This window comes from Coenobita brevimanus, chromosome 66 (assembly GCF_032717465.1).
Source record: "Coenobita brevimanus isolate Jiangsu-jjx chromosome 66, ASM3271746v2, whole genome shotgun sequence".
Classification (NCBI taxonomy): Eukaryota; Metazoa; Arthropoda; class Malacostraca; order Decapoda; family Coenobitidae; genus Coenobita; species Coenobita brevimanus.
This window is the reverse complement of record NC_137019.1, coordinates 4681095-4704000: the sequence shown is the minus strand read 5'-3', so window position 1 is coordinate 4704000 and position 22906 is coordinate 4681095. Positions and strand designations below refer to the sequence as shown.

The 22906-nt window shown below is 39.8% G+C and overlaps 1 protein-coding gene across 1 annotated transcript in view; it reads right to left on the bottom strand.

Annotated features, from left to right (window-relative positions):
• The window catches only part of LOC145405295 (transcription factor RelB homolog), a 103900-nt gene that overhangs the window by 34022 nt on the left and 46972 nt on the right, over nt 1-22906 (bottom strand). The window contains exons 8-9 of the mRNA XM_080276716.1: nt 22134-22267; nt 16818-16914 (exon numbers count right to left, since the gene is read on the bottom strand). Coding sequence (XP_080132842.1) covers nt 16818-16914; nt 22134-22267 — 231 coding nt within the window. The remainder of the gene's footprint in view (nt 1-16817; nt 16915-22133; nt 22268-22906) is intronic.

Sequence of the window (22906 nt, the reverse complement as noted above, 5' to 3'; positions counted from 1 at the left end):
TCTGCAGCTCAAAATATCCATGTGACAATACAATCCATTACAATGCAACTTAGTTCATTTCAATGGCAAAATAAAACCTTCTGCCAATAGCCAAAATTTTTCCATTCTGTATTTTAATGTTCTAATGATGTAAGAGCAAAACTGAAAGTGTGGCAGTCTAATATCCAGCTAATAGTAGTGCAGGTATAATTTACAGCATGAGACAACAGCACAATGAGTAGGGCTAAAGACTAAATTTTGATCTTAATGGCAAGGATTTACAGCAACAAATTCTGGAAACATGAAATGGCACATGTCTATCACAAATGATGAAGCAATTTGCAAATTTACCACACTATATTTTCAGTACACTGAAACCTGTTTTATGCTATTTTAGTTCACAATAAAGTATTCAATTTCATTCAGCTTAGAAAAGACCCCAGTCTGATGAAGCTGAGGTACTTTCCATTAATACACATACCATAATTTCTATGAAGAGATTAATTATAGTATAGCTGTACAGGTACTGAATCAAACTATTACAAGCCAAAATAAAGCTATGGTGTACTTATGTCCCTTATGACTATTCTACAATGAATACCTGGCATTCCCACAAAAGGCATGAAATAAGTCACCCATACAATAACAGCATGCAGAGGATTGACTTGACAGAACTAACTTGTACTTCAACCTACTGTATTTGTCAAACAGTGAGTACTGTTTTGGATGGTGCAGGTTATTACAGGCATTTGTCACACACCACTCCATGTAAGTGAACTTTCAAATCATCTGCATCTAACATATGGTCAGAATCATTAGATAATTCCAGTTATAGTTCAGTATCATATATACTCTGATCAGCAAAGCCCACGTCTTGTCATAGTTGCAATTAATTTAACTGAAACATTAATTATGAAACATTATATTTAACTTATAGATATTTGTTTCAGGTCTGATGTGATTACTGATTGGCTGTATTGTTATGAATTACTGTACTGTACTTTACTGTGTAGGTACACCGAAGGCAGTGATGTGGAATTAGGATGTGAACACAGAAGTAAGGAAGTACTTGCTTGAAAGTACTGCATGGAAGTGAAGCTTATATTATCCTGGAAGGACACAAATTGAGTGAAAGTAGTGGAAATGAGTTATTTGAAAGGATCAAAGTGGAACTATATGGAGAAACAGACAAATGAGAAAGTTAAGAAACACTGTAATGAGACTTGCTAACAGTTTGTGAGCTGGAGGAGGAGAGCAGCAATGGAGGCTGTGGGTGAGATGGAAAGGTATAGGAATGAGGGAGATGTGAGCTGGAAGAAGGGTAGTATGATAAAGGAGGACAGTGTCCATGGAGTTGCTGCCTCGGGGATTATGGCATTTTGCCTTGGACACATCAACAGATCTACAGTAATCTTCTACAAAGACTTTATACAAATATGTTTTAACTCATGTCAAACACATATGATATAACTGAAGTAATAAGATTAAAAGATTCATCTTCATCTTTCCAAATTTATTTTACCATATTTCTTCAAACACAATCTAGAAGATTAAGTTCACTAGTAAGTAGTGAGTTTTACACCAGGTACCCCTTTTCCGGATAAGGGCTAAGGCGTTGCCCCTGGGTAGACAACTTTGGTTTGGAGCGTGCAGCATTTTATGACCGGATGCCCTTCCTGATGTCTACCAATGACCCTTGGGTGGATTTGATCCTCCGACCCTTCGGTCAGAGTGGAGCGCTCCAACCCACTGAGCCACGGCAGCATAATAATGCAGCAAGCCTTTAACCCTTTGAGATTCCGATGCCGATTCTGATAGTCATTTCAAATCCAACCTCAGAGATTCAGATGATGCTTTTAATCGTCATTTTAAGACACTTTTGTAAAATATTCACCATAAATCAAATTTGCAAGTCAAAACAAAGAGACTCGAGCCTGACATCATGGAATGGTTGCTCTATGTGTGGCAGGTACTGCACAGCTGGTCTGACTCATGGCTTTGTTTATCACTTTATTCTTGGCAAATATGTTTTTACAGCAAGGTATAAAATTTTTTGGTTTTCACCTAACTTCAACTTGTCACTCTGACTTTTTATACTTTGTTTTCCTTTTTTGAGCATACTACGATAAAATACAACTATTCAGCTTCAAAATAACACCACAACAAGCATCCTATCATAAAAAGTATATGTACACTGACCGATCAAAGAAAAAGATTGCAAAGCGAATATGCAGCCGAGACTAAAATAAAATTGTGCATCTCTTTCCTTTCCCTTTACCGTAAACTAAAATGCAAAAATTACCATAATGTATATATCATTGTAAAGGTAACTTATAGTTGTTTTGAATGGTTGAAACCAGATTTACATATGTTTATTAGATTTTTTTTGCCAAATATTTATCTACAGCAAGGTACAAAATTTTTGGTTCTCACCTAACTTCAATTCGTCATTTTGACATTTTATTTTCTTTGTTCTTATTTTAGCATACTACGATAAAGTACAACTATTCAGCTTTAAAATGACACCAAAACCAGCATTCCATCATGAAAAGTATTTGCACAGTTGGATCGAAGAAAAATATTGTGCCGAGATGATGTGGGTCAGCTTGAGAGTGGCTGACTCTAGCACAGACAATGTGCCCAGCCCAGAAACCTGATAGGGTTAACTGACAGTCTGGTCATACTTTCAAGGGATAGCATAAGACAGAAAACGATCATGTATAATTCAAGTAAAAATGGATGAAGGTGTTATGGCACTGGTAAGATCACCATACCTGTATTAACCATTAATACAATGGGAGTGTTTTGCTCTGGCTATCACCAAATGATTCCCCCCCCCCCCCAGCTATGGGACATATACTTAAAGAGGGTAAACCTTATATCTAACACCTTTTTCAATACAAATACAGGTACATTGCGTATTTTATTTTGGCTACTGCCAGACACTCTCAATTAGTTTAATGGAGACTTTTGTTGTGAAAGGATTAAAAACTATACAGTCAAGGTATAACAGCTTTTAGTGAATTCTGATAAAATTTTGGTGTGCTAAATGAACACTGAAAAAACAAGCATTGTAATCTAATGCAATGGGAACAATTTAAGCAATATACGTTAGTAAATTCCTTACCCATTTTAGTGCACAACAGATTTAGGGGGATTTGTGCTTCAACCACCAACTACCAAAACAATATATGTGAGGCAGACAATGAAGTACTGATGTTACTTGCTTTCGAAACACAGGGGTTAAATCAAAGATAATTAAAAGGTTCTCATACAGCACAGTCAGGTTTCATTATACACCTGTTTGCCATGTGATTAATGGATAGAAAGATGACCTAAAAGTTATACCCAGTTCTGCGATAACGATGGCAAAATTTCCTCACGTGATAACTGTGGTGGCCACGTTTGACAATCCCGTGCATACATGGTACCTCCCATGCATGCAGACAGTCAGATACTTTGAGCCAAGATGGCCGTTCAGCATTTACATTGGCTATGATGATCTCCCTTTTGTTCCCTTTTATACATGCAAGACCACTGAAACACCATTGCTATTGCCAAATAACATTGCAAGTGCATAACAAACAGTGCAGTGTATTACATTAAGTGAAGTAATTGTGAATTACTGAAACTTGTGACTTTACAATACCTAGCAAGGATGCTACCCCTAGTTGAAAGCATGGTGCTACTAAGGCAACGAGGACAAGTCTCAAAAGGGTAAAGCTTTTTGAGATTTTTGGTTATCTCATCATAAGCCCCCTCACTATCCTCACTGAATCCATGCTATATCAACCTCACTATACAATAACTTGCTATGCGATGCGTTTTCGCTTCTTACATTATCGCTGTATAGTAAGGCATGACTGTGTTTTGCAGTTAGGGGAGTGACACAAGGGACAGCCAAGCGTGTGCGGGTCATACTCAGTCAGTCTCCTGTCATGGAAGCTTGCCCATAGACTTTTACCTCAAGGGCAGTGTGGAAAAAGTCAAAACCAGAGAAAAAAATAAAGTAAATAATATCAGTAGTAGTTAATATAAGAGAGAGAGAGAGAGAGAGAGAGAGAACGTGTGTGGTGACAATGTGGCAACTAAGCCAGTGGTATGGGGTCTCAGGCGGACCTGCCCAAACTGCCTTGATAAGACAGAAGGCCTATTACTGACAGGAAAGGTTTACAATATGGCCAATAGTTCAAGACAGCCAATATTCATTTGAGAGGACTAAAAGTGCTCACAGTATGATTTGTACTAAATCTTGTTCAGTGGATATCTAATGGCATTATATATCTTCACAGCTATATTTCAATTTTATGTGAGTTTATACTGCATACCTTGATACTGTATAGATAAAGATTAAATATTTTCAATCAATAATAAACAACAAAGAAGAAGGAGGAGGAGGAGGAAGAGGAGGATATTTATTTACCTTTCGTTCAGTCTGGCGGCTGAATCACCCTGATACCTGACCTTTTGTTTGATGTATCTTTGATGGTTGTTCAGTATGCTCAAAGGAGTGAATGTAACCAAAGTTCAGATTAATGGGGATTAAAATAGTGAAGGTTTACTCCAAATTTGATGCTAAAACCATCCAAGGACTGACATTCTTCCATCAAAACATATCCCTGTCATGTAATGTGATGGAGACAAACAATGATGGTACAGAACTGGATGGTAACACTATATTCCCTTGGTTAATTTATTGTGTAAACAAATAGCTGATTAGCTAAACAGATATCAGTATCAACTAGTGAAATTGTGGATCAAAATCCTACAGTCAAATACGATACTGTATGTGAAAAGATTTTCAAGGACAAAAAGTGTTTGTGAAACTGTGGGATATCTCCACTTCCTGGAGCTGGTGGCATAAAATTTAAAAGTGGATATTATCATTGTGCAGCAAAAAGGTTAATATTTATCACTAATTTATGATGAGTTGTGCTTTAAGTATAGTCCTGCTAATCAATAAAATATTCAACATGTTATGAAAATGAATTAACAAAACTCTACATGCATACAGTAATCAGATACAGGTCTCCTTCATTTTACGCTGTATCGTTTTATGATACTTCACATTTACGATCCTTATTCTTTAGTACCAAGTGTTCATTTTACAATTGAGCTCCCTCGCATTTACGATTGGACGTGTGAAAATCCCGTGCTCACAGGCAGATCAGCTGAGAGTTGCATGGCATACCTGCCCAAACCTCCACCTCCACAACCTCTCATTCTCCTGATTCATGCACCCCTGCCACCCAAACCTCCACCACCCCTGCTTCCTCCCTCTCCACCTCTTGTGTTGACGAGTGATGGGCTTTGGCCCAGGATGTCTCCTAGCATCGGAGGAGACATTAAGGTATTACGTCCTCCAGTCTCGAGGGGGACCGACTAAGGGTGGACAAAGCTACAGTATAGTATGAAGGTACATAACAGTACATTACAGTACAGTACAGCTGTATTTCATGTTGTTTTTGTTATTTCATGTCTTTATGTTTGCAAATGTACATACATACGTGATTCAGATGCACTACAATACATAAAACATCATCATTATTATTGCATATTAGATCACTTGTATGGGTCTTGGGTTCCTTATACCTGAGTCCAGGAACGCATCCCTATTTTTACCATTAAACCTTAATTTCGCTTTACGATATTTTGGTTTACGATTGCCTTTCTAGGAACGCATACCAATCGTAAAACGAGGGAGAGCTGTATACAAAATTCAACAAGCAAGCTCATAAAGATGTCTCAAAAGAACTATCAAACGAACCTGTCATATATAACCTGTAAAAAACAAAACAACATTATCCTATATAATATTACAAATACTTTCTTCAAACAATGAGCTATAATTATTCAGTTAGCTGACACTCGTAAGTATATTGCACTGACATCTAGCTAGATGCCATTACCTAATTTGGATACCTATGATACTTCCTCCTGAACCCTTAATGCTGCTGTATCAAATCACAAAGGCCTGTCGTCATGAGCTTTCTTTGTGTAATAATGAAATATCTGTACATTAACCCTCTGGTACATCCAAATGAAACACCTACATCTAATTACATTCTTTCCCACATGGAATCAGCCATAAGTGGTGCATCTGGGATTTGAGAAACATTAGAATATAAACATTTTCTCCTGACATGCATCATACTTCATTATGTAGTCCTTTCTTTAATTATCTTTGACAAACGGCAAATTTTTCATAACACTGATAGTTAGTAAATGTTAGTAAATTCTATCTACCTACCTACTGCCAGATGCCTAATCCCGTAAGGGGTGGTCACAAACAAATCGCCTCCATGTTACTCTGTCCCCCACCATTTCACTGCCCTGCTCCCAGCTCACACACCTCTATCATATACCTCTCCACTCCATCCCTCCATCTCATCCTTGGCCTTTCCTTTCCTCTCTCCCCATCCACCTCACTCACATACACTCCTTGTCAGTCTCTCACTCTCCATCCTCTCCACATGGCCAAGCCACCTCAGTGCGTTTCTCCTAGCACTTCCTATCACATCCACATCCACACCACAACACTCCTTCACTTCCTTATTTGTCAGTCTGTCTCTCCATGTGTCTCCACATGCTCCTCTCAAATAACTCATTTCCAACGATCTCACTTCAGTATGTAGAGTTAGATCTCATAGTCACAGTTTAATATGTAACAAACAGCCTCGAAAGGACTATAAAGTCTGTTGCCGTTTGCTTTCCTTAATACTCCTTTGTACTCATGACCTCTGTCCCTCCAAGGTCCGAGCTTCACTTCCATATGTTAGAGTTGGTATCACAACATTGTCATGCAGTAACTTTTTCACTTCCATGCTCACTTCCCTATTTCTTAACATTGCTTTCAAAGAACCAGCAACCTTTCTTTCTTGTTGTACCCTTTCAAAAACTTCACCCTCTAAATTTCCATCCTTACTCATTACATTACCCAAGTACTTAAACACACTCACATTTTCAATTTCCTCCTCATCCAACCTCACTGTACATTCACTGACTTCATTTCTCTCGAAGATCATAACTTCACTCTTCCCTACATTCACCTTCTGATTTTGTTTCTTACACACACTCCCAAACTCATCCACTAAACCTTGCAGCTCCCCTTCATCTTCACTTAACAACACAGCATCCTCTGCAAACAACAGTAGAGGGCGTTTCCAAACACTGCTCTCTCTCATTAGGGCTGTTCCAACATCCACTGCCCTACCTCATATCTCTTTTATAACCCCATCCATATACAGATTGAACAACCATGGAAGCATGACACACCCCTGTTTCAATCCAACCTTCAAACAGAAAAATTCACTCAGTTCACATTCCACACGCACTGCAGCCTAGGCACCCTCATACATACTCCTCATGGCATTCAACAACTTCCCTTTTACTCCACATGAGGCGCTCCGAGCCAGAGGGGCGACCGTGCATTTTGCTTATTTTTGGTAATTAATTGTTAAACTTTGACATGGCTAATTATACAATGGTAAAATTATACTTCTATGCATTTTACTGTTTAGCCTGAAAGTACTAGCCAAGATGATTAAAATGGTGATAAATATGACAGGTTCAAAGTATATTACAGTTTGTTAATTAAATGTCAAAGCAAATAAGCAAAATGCACGGTTGCCCCTCTGGCTCGAAGCGCCTCATATATTCTTATTATTTTCCAAACTCCTTGTCTATCCACTCTGTCATGTGCTTTCTCCAATGAAGGCTGGATACAATTTCTTTTCTTTCTCTAGGAGCTTTTCCACTAAAAACCTAAGGATGTGCATTCTCCACACCCATGAAGGCCACTTACAACTTCTCTAGAAACTTTTCCAGTAAAGACCTACGGGTGTGCATTCTCCAAGTCCATGAAGGCCACTTACAACTTCTTTCCCTTCTCTAGAAACTTTTCCACTAAAGACTTAAGAATGAATATCTGATTTACACAATCTCCTTCCTAAAACCTCCCTGCTATTCTCCAACTAATTCCTGTTATTTCTCTAACTGTCAGTAAGTATCCTACCATACACTTTTCCTAGTACACCAAGAAGATAAATGCCCCTATGATTATCACACATTTCTTTTTCCCTTTTTCCTTTGTACAGGGAAATAATTATACGACTTCCAATACTCAGGGTCTCTATCTTCCTCTCAGGCCAATCTGCACATCTTCCTCATCCATTCTACTACTACCTCTCCCCTATGCTTCAGCATTTCACTAAACACTCCATCAATTCCTAGGGCTTTCCCCATTTTGACTTTCTTCACTGCTTCTACAACTTCCATCCTACTGATCTGTTCCTCTCTTCTCACATCCCTTCGTCTCCTAGTCATTCCCCAGCCACTTATACTCACATTATTCTCAATCTCGATGTTCAAAAATTCCTTAAAGTGTTCTCTCCATCTGCTCACTTTCTCTCCCTTCTCCACAAGTAATCTACCATTTTTATCTTTCACTCCCTGACTAACTTCTTTGACACCCTGTCTAAGTCTACCTCTTTTCAGAAAATTTTCTTACATTCCCTCCACTTTACACTCAAATTCCTTCAAAACTGCTCATCCTCTCTCTTCTTACTCTCTCTTACTAATCTTTTCACCTCTCTCTTCCTCTCTAACTCTCTCTTTCGTCTCTCACCTTCTTCCACACCTGTTTCTCATCCACTCCCCATATGCTTTCTTCTTTTGTGCCACAGCCTGTCTCACCTCTTCATTCCACCATGCTGTTTCTTGCACCCCCTTTCATCTTCTCTTCACCCCACACACCACCTCACATGCTTCATAGATTTCTCCTGTGAATATCTTGCACACACCTTCCACGTCCCCGATCTGCTCCAATCCACATTTACTCAATCGCTCCTCCACTTCCCTCTTATATTGTGCCATTTTTCCATCCTCTTGTAACGTTTACACCCTCCTTGTATGAACTACTTCCTCCCGTCATTCCCTTCTTCTATTCTTCCATTTCATCTGAATGCTGATTCTCACCACCACCAAGTAGTGGTTGGAAAAAAAAAAAAAAAAAAATCTTATATTCTTATAACTCTTATGCCACAATGACAGCAACTTTCCTAACGCTTTCCACTAGTATTTTAAAACAATATGGCTAATAAAGTTTTTGATTTCACAATTATCTCAAAAGTATAATTGTTTAGTTTGTTCATTTATAAGGGCTCCAACATGCTTGCATGCGCTGGCCTTAGTCACCTAATGGCAGCTCTCCGTGCTGCTTGATCTCTAGCAGACTCCCTGTTCAGTCCTTTATCCCTGAGGTCACATACTATAACTTGTTCCAGGTCTTTTTCAGTCTGCCTCTCACAACCCAACCTCCAACGTTAACACTTCTCAATTTCCGCACCCAATTGTCATCCCCCATCCTCTCCACATTCACACACCATCTCAATATACCTCTCCTTATCACAAAACAAATACACTCTGGTCCGATCCTTCCTCTTAACTCTTCTATCATAAACCTAGCCCCTTCAGGCTTCATATTCAAGAATGCACTGCACATCCATCGTTGTCATTTCTGTATATCTGAGCCTGTGAATATCCTCTTACTTTATTGCCCAGGTCTAAGGCTAACAAAATTTTCAAAACCACTTTTAAAAAGCTTATATGAAATTCTGTTTCTTTTGATGTCACAAAATTGTATCCTTCCTAGGTCAAAGTTGCTAAAATTATAAGCTGAATATTTGTGCGAAAGCATGTTTTAAATTCTCAATACAAAAGCCTTTTTGGCAGGGTGGGGGGATGGTGGCTTCATATGCAAAAATGGTATATTGCTACATCTCCTAATTGGTGCTGGGGAGAGGGAGGATCAGTAACCTTGGAAATTAATAGGTTGGGTATTTACCATTGGCCTTATGGGCACGTGTAAAGTTCCATAACCAAGGGAGCTGACGGAGGACCTACGACCTTGAAACAGCAGTAGGTTTTGGCATTTACCACAGGCCTACCATTTGTGTACTGCTGCAGAACTGAAGGTGGCTTGATTACTAAGATACAGCTCCCACAAGCCATGGGGATGGGAAGGACCTACAAGTCTGAATATCTATTGCTAAGTTAGGCATTTACCACAGGCTCATTTGTCTGCAAAGTTGTACAACCGGAGGAGGCACAGTTGCTGAGAAACAGCATCCATAAGCTGTGATGCATGGTTGGATGGAGAGCATGGAGGAGATACATAACCTTAAAGCTTGGCCTTTATCATAGTTTACTATGTGTGTCAGACATGGGGTCTATTACTGGGTTTCTATTACTATTAATTTCAATTGCTCTCTATTATATCACTATTATAATTACTTTAGTGGTTATCTATTACTATTACTATTACTTGGTCATCTATTAGCATTACTATTACTATTAATATATTATTTATGATAACGGTATTAAATTGAAAATGGTTTTTATTTTCATTATCGTTGGGAGGCTGTTCCACTGAATGCACAAGTGTGTCTAGATCACCTGATGGCCTGTTGACCACTCTCCACTCTGCACGGTCTACTGTGGTGTACCTGCAGATTGGATAGCAGCCAACAGGTAACCAAGGCGAGAAGGCTGTAGTAGTTGTTCCCTAGGCAGTCTGACTGAACAGCTCCGAGAGAAGGCTGTTTTTATTGATTATGGTAAACGGTATTAAAGAAATGTCTGTAATGGGAAAGTAATATACAATTATCTATTACTTTGCCTTCTATTACTATAACAATTTATATTACAGCCAGGAACTTGTGATCTATTAATATTACTATTACTTTGAAAACCCTGTAATAGTCTATTACTATCACTATTACATATTACTATTACCCCATGTCTGATGTGTGCATAGTTGCAAAAGCAAAGGGAGCCTTGTTACTGAAGTATGGTATACACAAATGCAGATATGCACTGGCAGTAGGTCACTAAAACCACAGTGTCAGTTTGTTTACATGGAGATAAAAAATGCTTGCCAGTGAGGTATACCCCTGTACCAGAGGGTTAAGAAAGAAAACATACTTAACAACTTCAAAAGCAGAGACAGATTACCCAAAAATGTAACACATTCAGAAAATGAGTTTAAATGCATCTAAAGAATATATGATACAATATCTTGCAAAAACCGATGTTTTCAGGAGCCACACTATATAACTTTTTATGCTCTCTTTAATATAAAACTAGGATTATAACCTTTCACCCTTTGTAACAATGCACTCCTAAGACTCATTACATGACATACATACTATTAAAACACACAAATATGCATGCATGTGTGCATGTGTGTGCATGTACACACACACACACTTACATTCTGCTGTAACCAAGAGTATGATAATTCCAGCACTAAATAATGAATGCCCTGAATAAATGGTTATTAGTATGCCTTATAAAGGCAAATACAACTCCAATCATATTTTATAAGTATTGCTTTTCTGTTACTTAAGACTGACTTGCGATATACAGTAACTGCAGAGAAGTTCTGAGCAAAACACTACAGTTCATACTGATAATGGTCATGCCTTTCAAGACATTTTAAATTTCACTTAACAGTTAAAAGTCCTGGGCCTGGATTCTAATAGCCATCCTTTAGTGGGATAAAGAGTATTTGACCAAATCTAGGCATGACACTGAGAGTGGTGTCCATATCCCGCTTCAATTGTATCTATGGATTTACACACATTAATTAACTGTGTGAATTACGAATGAGATGAAACCATCCATCCATCATCCAATCATACGTTGCCCCATGAGAAGCGTAGGAGCCCAGGGCTAGGCAAGTTGGTCCTGACATTTACGATGAGAGTGACCAGCCTCACTCATCCCTAAGTGGCATTATGTGAGCAATAACTCCAACCACCCCTTGGATATAAACCTTCACCGACGCAATCCAATTGGAGCACCGCAATTACCCACTAAACCACCAAGGCGGGAGGTGGTGGCCCAATCGGTAGAGAGTTGGCCTGCAGTCCTAACGGACCCAGGTTCAAATCCTGCTGGGGCAGGGAACAGTTTAAGGATTTGAATTTCATAAATATCAGACTTTACTGATCTACCAGAAGAACCCCAGACATGTCGTAAAAATACCCCCGCTAATACCAATACACCAGTCCTATATGAGACAACCCTAGCATGTATTCAATACGGACGGTGGGTGTTAGCACTGAAGTGGTGACATGTAGAGGTGCACGGTATGTAGGAGGACTACTGGGTCTTGAAAACAGGCTGTGAAGCCTATGCCCAGAGTCGGTCACATAAAAAAAAAAGCACCATAATTTGGTTTTATGGATACCACCCAGCATAATAAATGGTATCCTGGTGTAAAGGAAACCATTCGGCTTGTCACTCAGTGTACAGTCACCCATAGGCAGAAGGAACAGGAAAGAATGAAGGAAAGAAAGACAAAGGAGGGAGTGTCAAGTTACCCGTAGGCAGAAGGACGAGGAATGAATGAAGTAAAGAAAGACAAAAGCGGAAGGAAAGGAGGGAGGAGAGGCAAGGACAGACACCAGAGAGCGGCACTACATCGAATCAGTGGATGGTGAGCGTCCCCACCTAGCATCATTAAAATAATTTCATATCTGTTAAGGATATATATTTCTTGCTAATCTGGTACATGATCATTTGAAAATAAATGCAGCTACGTAACCAAAATCTTTTGTTTTAAACCGACAGACCTGAACAAAAAAATATTTTGAACACTTCCTACACGCAGAACTGAGGTTGGTTAAGTGGAAAACTTATGATGACTGATAGGAGATATATTTGCAACTTGTACCAATGCTCCATCTTGCTAGATCACCCTTCAAATTGCTTTGTTCTTCTTGTTTAATATATTCCCAATTTTTATCATCCACATATATGAATAACCAATAATTCTGAACTACAGTTGCAGTGTGCGAGTCTGATGGTGTCATTGGAGTGCCTTGGCAACCTACCTGTCAACTGTGCATTCGATTTCGAGTACAATATGATATGCATGTGATTCGTGTATATTTGTGTACAATAATATGATTCGTGTACATTGTAATATGATAAGAAATCGGACACACTGTTGACTGACAGGCTGCCAGGGTATGACAATGACACCTTCAGAATGGCCTGCTGCAACTACAGTCAGACAAATGCAACATATGGCACTGTAAAGCTCTGCAAGAGTTAATCACATGTCAACAAATATCAGCCTGGGGTGTACTATTACTGGCTAGTAACCATATGAAAACATCAGCCAGAGGTATATTATCATTGGCTTATAACCATACAAAAATCACTGATTACTAAGGTTAATGATGTCAGCAAAATTATCATGTAAGGTCTGTTAAAAATGCCTGAGAAATTCCACCTTGGAGGATTTCCTCCATCATCTATAACCTCTGATTTCTGATATATTGTGTCTAGCATGATAGTAGATCCAGGTCCAAGACTTGAGTATTTACTTTTACTAGTAATACCCTGATAATTTTTTTTTCCCCTAACATATAAAAGCACTTCACTTCTTACCAGCACAAAATGTTCTAAATCTACAACTTCAACTAAGTATTTTTGGAGCAAATATCATCACACACAGTCACTTGCTAACTAGGAGAGTTCCTTGGTCAATAAATCTGCCACTTTTAATAGATCCAGAGACAAATACAGTCTGAAATACTTCACTATACTGTCAATGAAGTGGCTATCACCACTTGTGATGGATTATTTGAGCTAGTATAGAAATACTGCAGTTCTGTCATTTGTCCACTTACATAAGTACGTTCAGTGAAAACACCTCATATGACTAGAGAAATTCATATCTGACTAGCAAATGATCACAACCATAAAATATGCCTGCTTCACCTGACTAGATCTGAGACTCCATTGTCAGAGTACAAGTATTGAAATCTGTCACTTTCAGAACAGCCACTTTGCACTTAAAACATTAAAATGTTCTAAACTACAGCTGGGGTTCAGATACCTGTGGTCAAACCCAAGATTCTCATTTAAACGTTTCCTAAAATATTGCACTTCCAGCCTTTATGGATATAAATGATATTCTAATAGTACTACTTATATACAAATTGACAAGACACTCACAGCACCCTAATATACACTCTTCCTTTTGCCTGTAACAAACTTCTTTCATAATGCAACACACGGTAACAAACTTAGATTCAACTCAAGAGTTTAAACTGTTGGCTCACCTCTACAATCTGAGGCAAAACATATAAAGTGACCAAGTCAGCGGGTAAGTCTTCAGTTCAGGTGTCACTACAGGTAATAATAATTAAACTCCTACATACGAAGGAGTGTACAATAACGAAAATTATGCACCATTACAAAAACACCTGTATATTCTACTATAAACATACTGAAGTGCGAGGCAGTGAACTCACTTGGCCATTATTTTGTCTGCAGCTACATGTGATCTGTTTTACATAAAACAGCTTAAAACTGTAGTTTCAAGACTATAGAGAAGTTTTACAAGCATCCTGGCTAAATCCCCCAAGAATTCAATTTTGTTTTTAACTAAGAGTTCATGTAAATATAGTACAGTGGAGTCTCTTTTATCCTAAAATCATGGGACTTTCAAAGTTTCTTTTAATCAATTTTTTGGATAAAAGATACTGTAATACTGTAATACACAAGATACAAGGGAACAGTATTGTACTCACCCAACACCCATTTCTGGCGATGTCTAGCCCACCACCAGCACCAGCACCCCAAAAGCCACTCAACCATCACCAAAACAATACACTGTAGTAACTACGTATGTACCTGAACTTTTGTAAGCGTAATAGAAACTGTCAACTTAAATAAATCTTCACTCAAATAAACTTAAATAAACCTTCACCAAAACAATTACGTAATTCACTGTAAGCAATTCGAACAAATAAAGTCTTAAACCTAATTGTTTTTTCATATTTTCTGTTTCCTTATTAAATCATTTCCACATCATCTCCCACATCATCCAAATCTTCCAAGGTGGTGGATGAGGGTTGGTGCAACCAATGCTCGCTCTAGTGAGTAGCGGAGCAACTGTAAATTAACGCTAGTGGAGCAAAACAAACCCGCCGTGTTTGAATTTTCGGATAGATTTAAGATTTTTGTGGTTAATCGAAATGAGAACGTTTTAGTAAAACTTATGGTTAATGGCACGTTATGGTTAAAAGAATTTTGGATAAAAAGACTCCACTGTGCTGTATACAGTTCTGCACTTATGCAAACTGACAAAAGGCTTATTAACAGTCACAAGTCATATCATTCATTGTACTTAGTTACTGTAACCTCAACTATCTTGCAAAGGCAAAGTAAATCATAAACACATTTGCTCTGCTCAACACTAATGGCAAATCTGGATATATATGATAACATCTTTGCATTTCTTAGCTTCATGTGAGTTACCTGGTTGCTGTTTTATCTTGAAGTGAGAATTCATGTCCTTCATCAATTATCTGCACTGTTCAATAGTGATTAAAGTAAGGGAGCATTTCTGATTTCCTGTAGCCAATAACACACACAATTTACTTTCTGCGAGAGCCATTTCATATGAACATACAATATGAAGAGAGAGACAGTGTGTGTGTGTGTGTGTGTGTGTGTGTGTGTGTGTGTGTGTGTGTGTGTGTGTGTGTGTGTGTTTTACAAAAAAAAGTTAGATCACTATTTAATCACAATAATAGTTATTTCTACCTCCATTAATGATCCAATCTTATTGTGGGCCTTAGTAAGTTACGGTATCTTACATGACTAATTTTTTCTATACAGATTATCCAGCTCTGCCCACGATGAAACATGCAAGCTTCATACAAAAAGGTCAAGAACTGTGCGTGGCAGCTGATCTGGATTAAGTGGCTGAGTCTGACTTGCACTATCCTCCCATAAATCTTCTAAATCATCACACTCTGATGCTGATGCTAGGGGAGCACCACTTCTCCCCCCAGGATCATAATACAGTGTGTCATCTGTGCTTGTACCACCTACTGTTCCTACACCACCCTTGAACCCTCTCTCTGACAGTAATGCAGCCTTACTGGGATGTATAGGCTGACCTGAAGGAGTCCCGTATATCCTGAAATCATCCTCAAGAACTGCTGCAGAGCCACGGGGAGTTTTCTTGGGGGGAAGGGAAGGTGGTGCTTCCCCAGCTGCTCTGTTGATATTGGTATTACCATCACCTGAGGCAACTCTGGTTTGGCCCATAACAAATTCAAGGTTCGAATAGCATGAGGCATAGGATGGGTCACCATATAAGGCATCAGGAGCAAGGAGAGCAGCAGTGGGGTCAGGCTGTCCAGTAACATCCTCATAAACTGCTAAGCCATCACCTACTGCAGACAACAAATCATTGACACTACCCTGGCTCAACACATCATCTAGGACATCTGCATCCGAGTACACACTAGTATCATCTGACCAAAATTGTGAAGGCCGAGACGGCTGTGAGGGACCTGATTTGGGCGAACCTGCACCACCAAGCTTACGTTTCTCCAGGGTGGCTGTAAGTCTCTGCCTAATATCATCCACACTCTGATCTGGGGACAGCAAGAGAGGGGGAGGAGATGAACTGCCAGGGTGAACAACAGCTGAAGGTGATGCTCCTGGTTTCGGTTGTTGAGATACTAATGGGGGTGATCCGGTTGGTGGTGGACGTGCAGCTGTTTGCAGACTGCCGACTTTTAGGTCGCCAGGGGGATGAGGACGGGGCTTAGTATCCTCTAAGGTGTCAAGGAAGTCAGGTGAACGAAGTGGAGACATCACCTTTGGGTTCTTGCGCTTAAGTATCTCCCCTTCACTAACACCCTGAGGTGTTCCAGATGAAGATGCTGGAGTATCAAGCCCTAGAATGCGTTGGAACAAACCATAATTGTTCTTTAGTCTTTTAAATGAGGTGAAGGGCCTACCTGAGTCGAGAGGCAGGTACTGGAAGGGTCGGGGCTCACTGGTGCTCCTGTCCGATGGCCTAAACAGCTGCACATACACCTTGACTGGGTTCTCCACCTAAACATATAAACAAGTACTTATAAACATACAAAAACAAAAGAAAACTGTTTCAGGGTGTTCCACACCTTCATAAACAACAATATAACAGAACTTCCATGAAGCTCAAAGTTGTTTCAACTAAGCTCTCCCATCATCATCCTACTTTCATCCTCAGATATTCAGGACAGACATACCAACACAGATGCACTGGATCAATGCAAATACAGTGAGCATCAAAAAGAAAAATAAATAAATGGATAAATCATATACTGTATATAAAAAGAAGAGTACTCTGGAAAGAAAAATTATGAAAATAATTACCACGACTTCATAATCGTATACAGTACCAATACTGTATCTTCAGACACATTTTTTACATGGAGAAAAACATTTAAAATAAAAGAAATTGAGGGTTTTATACTGAGTTCTATGGGTGGTAACTTATTCAAGACATTTTCCTTAACTTCCTCAAATTACCTTCCATTTGCTTCAGTACAGGCCTTGAACTCTTAATGCACAATGTTGAAAATGGCCCCCCTCCCCCTCCCCCTTATCTTAAAATAAAATGGGGCATGCATCTCCACTGGCAGGCCCCCATGCCCCAAAATAAATCAAGTTGGAATCCACATCCTAACAGCAAATGAGAATCACCTTTTTTAATGGTACCTGCAAGATCCACTCTGCCTGTTTACCATTACTGTGGTACTGGTGAAGGATGCCCTTCCCATCGTGGCACCAATATAGCCAAGTGACTATTGCTCGATTACAGAACCATCCCTCAACTCCTTTCCTATCCTCTGGAAAGAGGATGGTGGACTGTAAAATATTACAACGCCAATCTGTAGCCGACCAGTTTCACATTTGTATGAGCCTGGGTCGCTACAAACTGATGGGGTCAACAGTATGATCTAATGGAGATGCACCTGAGTAGATCCAATACAGGTGCTTGTGAGCCTAGGTGCATCTGCATTGGAACATGCAATTCGGCTCCTTTGGTCAGAGTTGATTCAGCACATTATTATTATCATTATATGTGGTAGGTGGGGGTGGTCACCATCCACTCACTCAATGTACAGCTGCTTTGGGTGTCTGCCCTTTCCTCTCTTCCTTCCTTTCTCTTCTGTCTTCTTTTCCTTCATTCTTTCTTCTTTCTGCCAATGGGTGACTTTACACTCCCTCTTCTGTCTTTCTTTCCTTCACTCTTTCTACTTCCATCTGCCTATGGGTGACTCCACACTGAGTGACAAACCAAATGGTTTCCTGTACACCAGGAAACAATTTGCTATGCTGGGTAGTAACCATATAACCAAATTATGGCACCTGGTGGTTTAGTGAGTAATTAAGGCACACCAATCAGATTAAGCCTGTGCAGATTCATATCCAAGGGCTGCTTGGGGCTTATTGCTCATGTAATGCCACTCAGGGATGAGTGAGGCTGGTCACTTTTATCATAAGTGTCAGGACCAACTTGCCTAAACCCAGGCTCCTACACTCCTCTTCGGGTGGCACAGGACTGGATGATGGAAGGATGGATTATTATCATTATACCGTCAAATAAGAAAGTGAAAATTTTAATATTCCTAGCATGCACAACTGTCTTATAAGTTTGAGGCAAGGAAAGGAAGAGGGTGGAAAGTTATTATCGAATGAGAAAAAATATACAGTATAAATATATTTCATTCCATGCATCATCTAATCCAGTGTTGCCCCACGAGGGGCATAGGAGTCCAGGACTAGGCAAGCTGGTCCTGTCATTTAAGATGAAAGTGACCAGCCTCAGTCATCCCTGAGTGGCATTATGTGAGCAATAAACCCCAACCACCCCTTGGATATAAACCTGCACCAGCTCAATCCAATTGGAGCCCCTTAATTGCCTACTACATTGCCAGGCACCATAATCTGGTTATATGGTTACCACCGCATAGTAAATGATTTCCTGGTGTACAGGAAACCATATGGCTTGTCATTTAGAGTCACCCGCAGACAAATGAAAGAGGAGAGAATGAAGGAAAGAAAGACAGAAGAGGAAGGATGTAAAGAAGGAAGAGAGGAATGGGCAACTACCCAAGATCAGCACTACATCGTGTGAGTGGATGGTGAGTGCCCCCACCAATCATACTGTAGAATACTGGAAGCTCTAGGTAAAATCCGCCTCCAGTTAATTCCGCAAAGATGTACAGTAAGTGTTTGCATAAAAAAAACTGGGTAATCTGGTCACTTTCTCGCTGCAGTAGTAGTAGAACAGGCAGTAGAATAACCCTGGTCTGATTGGCCGGCAGACCCATCAGCTGCAGGCATGCAACTGCCCCTGCAGAAGAGTCCCGTACAGTGAATCGATGTTCCCTTGTGACAGACAGCACCTCACCCCAGCGAGGTACGGGGAAAAGTGTGGAGATTTGGTTCGTGGATGGATGCTGCATTTGCAACTCTCCACCCAGTTAGAAAGGCAGCACAGTAGGCGCCACATCACCTCGTTACTTGCTTATATGGTTACCTCTCAGCATTGTAAATAATTTCCCAGGTTGCAGGAAACCATTTGACTTGTCATTCGGAGTACAGTTACCTAAAGGCAACACAACACTGAGTGAGCAGATGATGGGCACCCCCACCTACCACAACTTGATCTCTCTATCAGTATAAACAAAATGGGTTTCTAGATCCCTAATATCCATCTTTCAGGTGCCGTTCTGAAAATGCATGGACTACAACACCTGGACAGCATACAGTACTTCTGTTTTTGGACTGCAAAGAAAACATAATTTAGAGGAAATGGAAACCCCAAGAAAAACCTCCCTTTACTGTGGTTTGAAGTTTGCAACTGCTTGCATTGCAAATGCTGGGGTGGGATCACCACATCCTTACACCAAGATCCAGAGAGAAAATTTCCTAATACCTACTTCTTGTAAAACATGCATTAAGAATGTACAGGTACAGTACACCTCGATATGCAATACTCCGGTTTAACGATGGGTTTTGATTTTTTTTTACCGATTTTGATGATATTATACACTAAAATTGTGTTTAGGTTGATTTATAAACTGTTTTTAGACTTTGATTAATGTGTTTTAGCCACAGGTGGGGTGAACATTGACATTTTGGGGTACACTTTACTAAGCCTGATTTTTTCCAGACTTATATTTGACAATTTTCAGATTTTATTTGTTGGTTTTAGTGAGTTATTTACAGGTGTCAGGCTTAGGTTGGCTTCTTTTATAGCTGTTGGGCCATTTAGATTGGCTTTAAGCTTGTTTTTGGGCTCATTTGGGTGGATTTTGGACTTGGCTGGGGGGAACCCAAGGTTGAAAAACGCATCCAATTACTTTACACGCTAAATCTGCCCTTATATATGATACCCTGCCTAACGATGGGCTTTTACCTAACCAATTGCATCATTAAACCAGGGTATACCTGTAGATAAAAACCTTTTTAATATATGGTATTACCTACTACATAGTGGCAGGTGGGGGTGCTCACCATCCACTCATTCAATGCAGTGCTGCTCTCGGGCACCTGCCCTTTCCTTCCTTCCTTCCTTCTTTTCTGCCTTCCTCTTCTGTCTTTCTTTCCTTCATTCTTTCCTCTTTCTTCTGTCTGCAGGTGACTCTACACTGAATGAGCAGCCAAATGGTTTCCTGTGCACCAGGAAACCATTTACTAAACTAGGTGGTAACCATATAACCAAATTATGGCGCCTGGTGATTCAGTGGGTAATTAAGGTGCCCCAATCGGATTGAGCCTGTGCAAGTTTATATCCAATAAGTGGTTGGGGTTTATTGCTCACATAATGCCACTCATGGATGAGTAAGGTTGGTCACTCTCATCTAAAATGCCAGGACCAACTTGCCTAGCCCAGGGTTCCTATGCTTCTCATGGGGAAACACAGGATTAGATGATAAGAGAATGAATGAATTACCTACTACAGTAGGAAGGCACCCAAAATGGAGAAAGCAACTTCATTCACTCACACTCTCTCTCAGATGTTTAAAATAACGGTCTACATCAAAGCAACTATGTACCATCCACAACATGGCTGCACTGATGTATGTTTATCCCAGTCACATCCCCTCTTGACTGTTTTACATCACGAGCAGACATCCTCCCATAAACCACCTCATTCCAGTTCACTGTTCCATGCAAACCTCACACCCTCCTGGATGCTCACATCTCCTGGATTCAAAATCTCTTTCACAATATCATTTCACCTTTCCTAAGCCTCCACATTCCTCTCACTCCCTCTACATTTGGTACTTATGCTACCTTTACCTCTCATCATCCACTATGTCCTTATGGTAATACCACTTTAACATATCCCATTGTCCTTTCCATTGAGCAGTATATATATATTACATCAGCCTCCACACCTCACTCTCATAGCATAATTTCTCATAATGCAAAACTGTCACCTCAAACACAGAACTTACGCACTGCATTCCACCACTTTTTTTTTTTTTTTTTTTTTTTTTTTAAAGACCAACACTCCGCTTCCAAACGGCACCAGTGGGACCACTATACTTCCATCATCATCCAGACCTCTTTTCTCACCTAAGGATGAGGTAAATTAGGTTTCAGAGAGCAAGAAAAAACCTGATAGGAGAAACTTATCACAGGTTAGCCGAATAAATGGGCCACCTCTCATTCACTCACAAGTCATGGCCTCAAATCCTGACTCCACCCCACAGACATTAACTACCACACTTACATTACATGCTTCTTGTCACTTATCTGTTAGAACCAATCTAACAACTTATCATTTCACAGGGATGAGAAGAAGTAGGCTAAACCTATCATACACTCCTCTAACTCACTAATAAATATTCAGGTGAATAGGATTCACGCAAATGAAAACACTAATGGTTCAAAAATTGGTGTACAGAGCCACATATATTATCACTGGAAAGCAAAGTTTTCCCACTGATAAATTTGGGTGGAAGACTTCTATAGAGAGAGAAGACAAAGCATATCCTGGACTATGTATCAAAGATCTCCCAAATTAGGACACTAGTTACAAAGACAATGCTTTACACTGACAATGTTATGCTTGTTTATGCAAAAACCTATCAATATACAGCCAATAAAATATCAATTCAGTACCACATCTGAATATGACAGTAGCATTTATCATGCACAAAGCAAGGTGCTAACTTACCTCCCCCACTTCAAATCATACAAGCTTCACCTGGTATAAGCAAACAAACAATAGAAAACTTTAGCCCCTATCTCCCACAATCATCACTCACCTCCAGAGACTTGTAGCGTGGTGTCTTGAAGGATATGGCCACCTGTTTGTGTACATCTGAGGCCTGGAAGTCTCCAAATGCCTCCCACTCAATCATACCATCCTTCACTTCATAAAACTTCACATGGATGTCCTCTGGGGTATCAAAGGATAACATGGAAAGGCATAAGCTATAACTGTGTGATGAAATCTTCAGTTTATTCTTAATACTGCCCAATGATTTTATTCAGCAGAGAAGAAACACCTCCCCCTGTTAGTTAAAAACAGTCTTCCTGAATCACTGATGTATTTTGTTCTTTTTTGTTTATTCCTGGCACTGCCATAAATTTTCATGCACATTAGAACCCTCAAACTGAATTAGTTAAACACAAAAATCAACATCATCACCATAATCTCTTCCCACTAACATTTTTGAGACCTGTTGGTGGTCTGGAGGGACTCACCATCCACTCTGTAGTGCTGCTTTCAGGTTCATGCCCTTTCCTCTCTTCTTTCCTTCCTCTTCTTATCTTTCCTTCATTCCCTCCTCTTCCTTCTGTCTATAGGTAACACTACACTGTGTGATAAGCCAAATGGTTTCCTGTACACCAGGAAACCATTTACTCTGCTGGGTAGTAAACATATGACCAAATTAAAGTGCCTGGTAGTTTAGTGGGTTATTAAGGCACTCCAATCGGATTGAGCCAGTGCAGGTTTATATCCAATGAGTGGTTGGGATTTATTGCTCATATAATATCACTCAGGGATGAGTGAGGCTGGTCACTCTCATCTTAA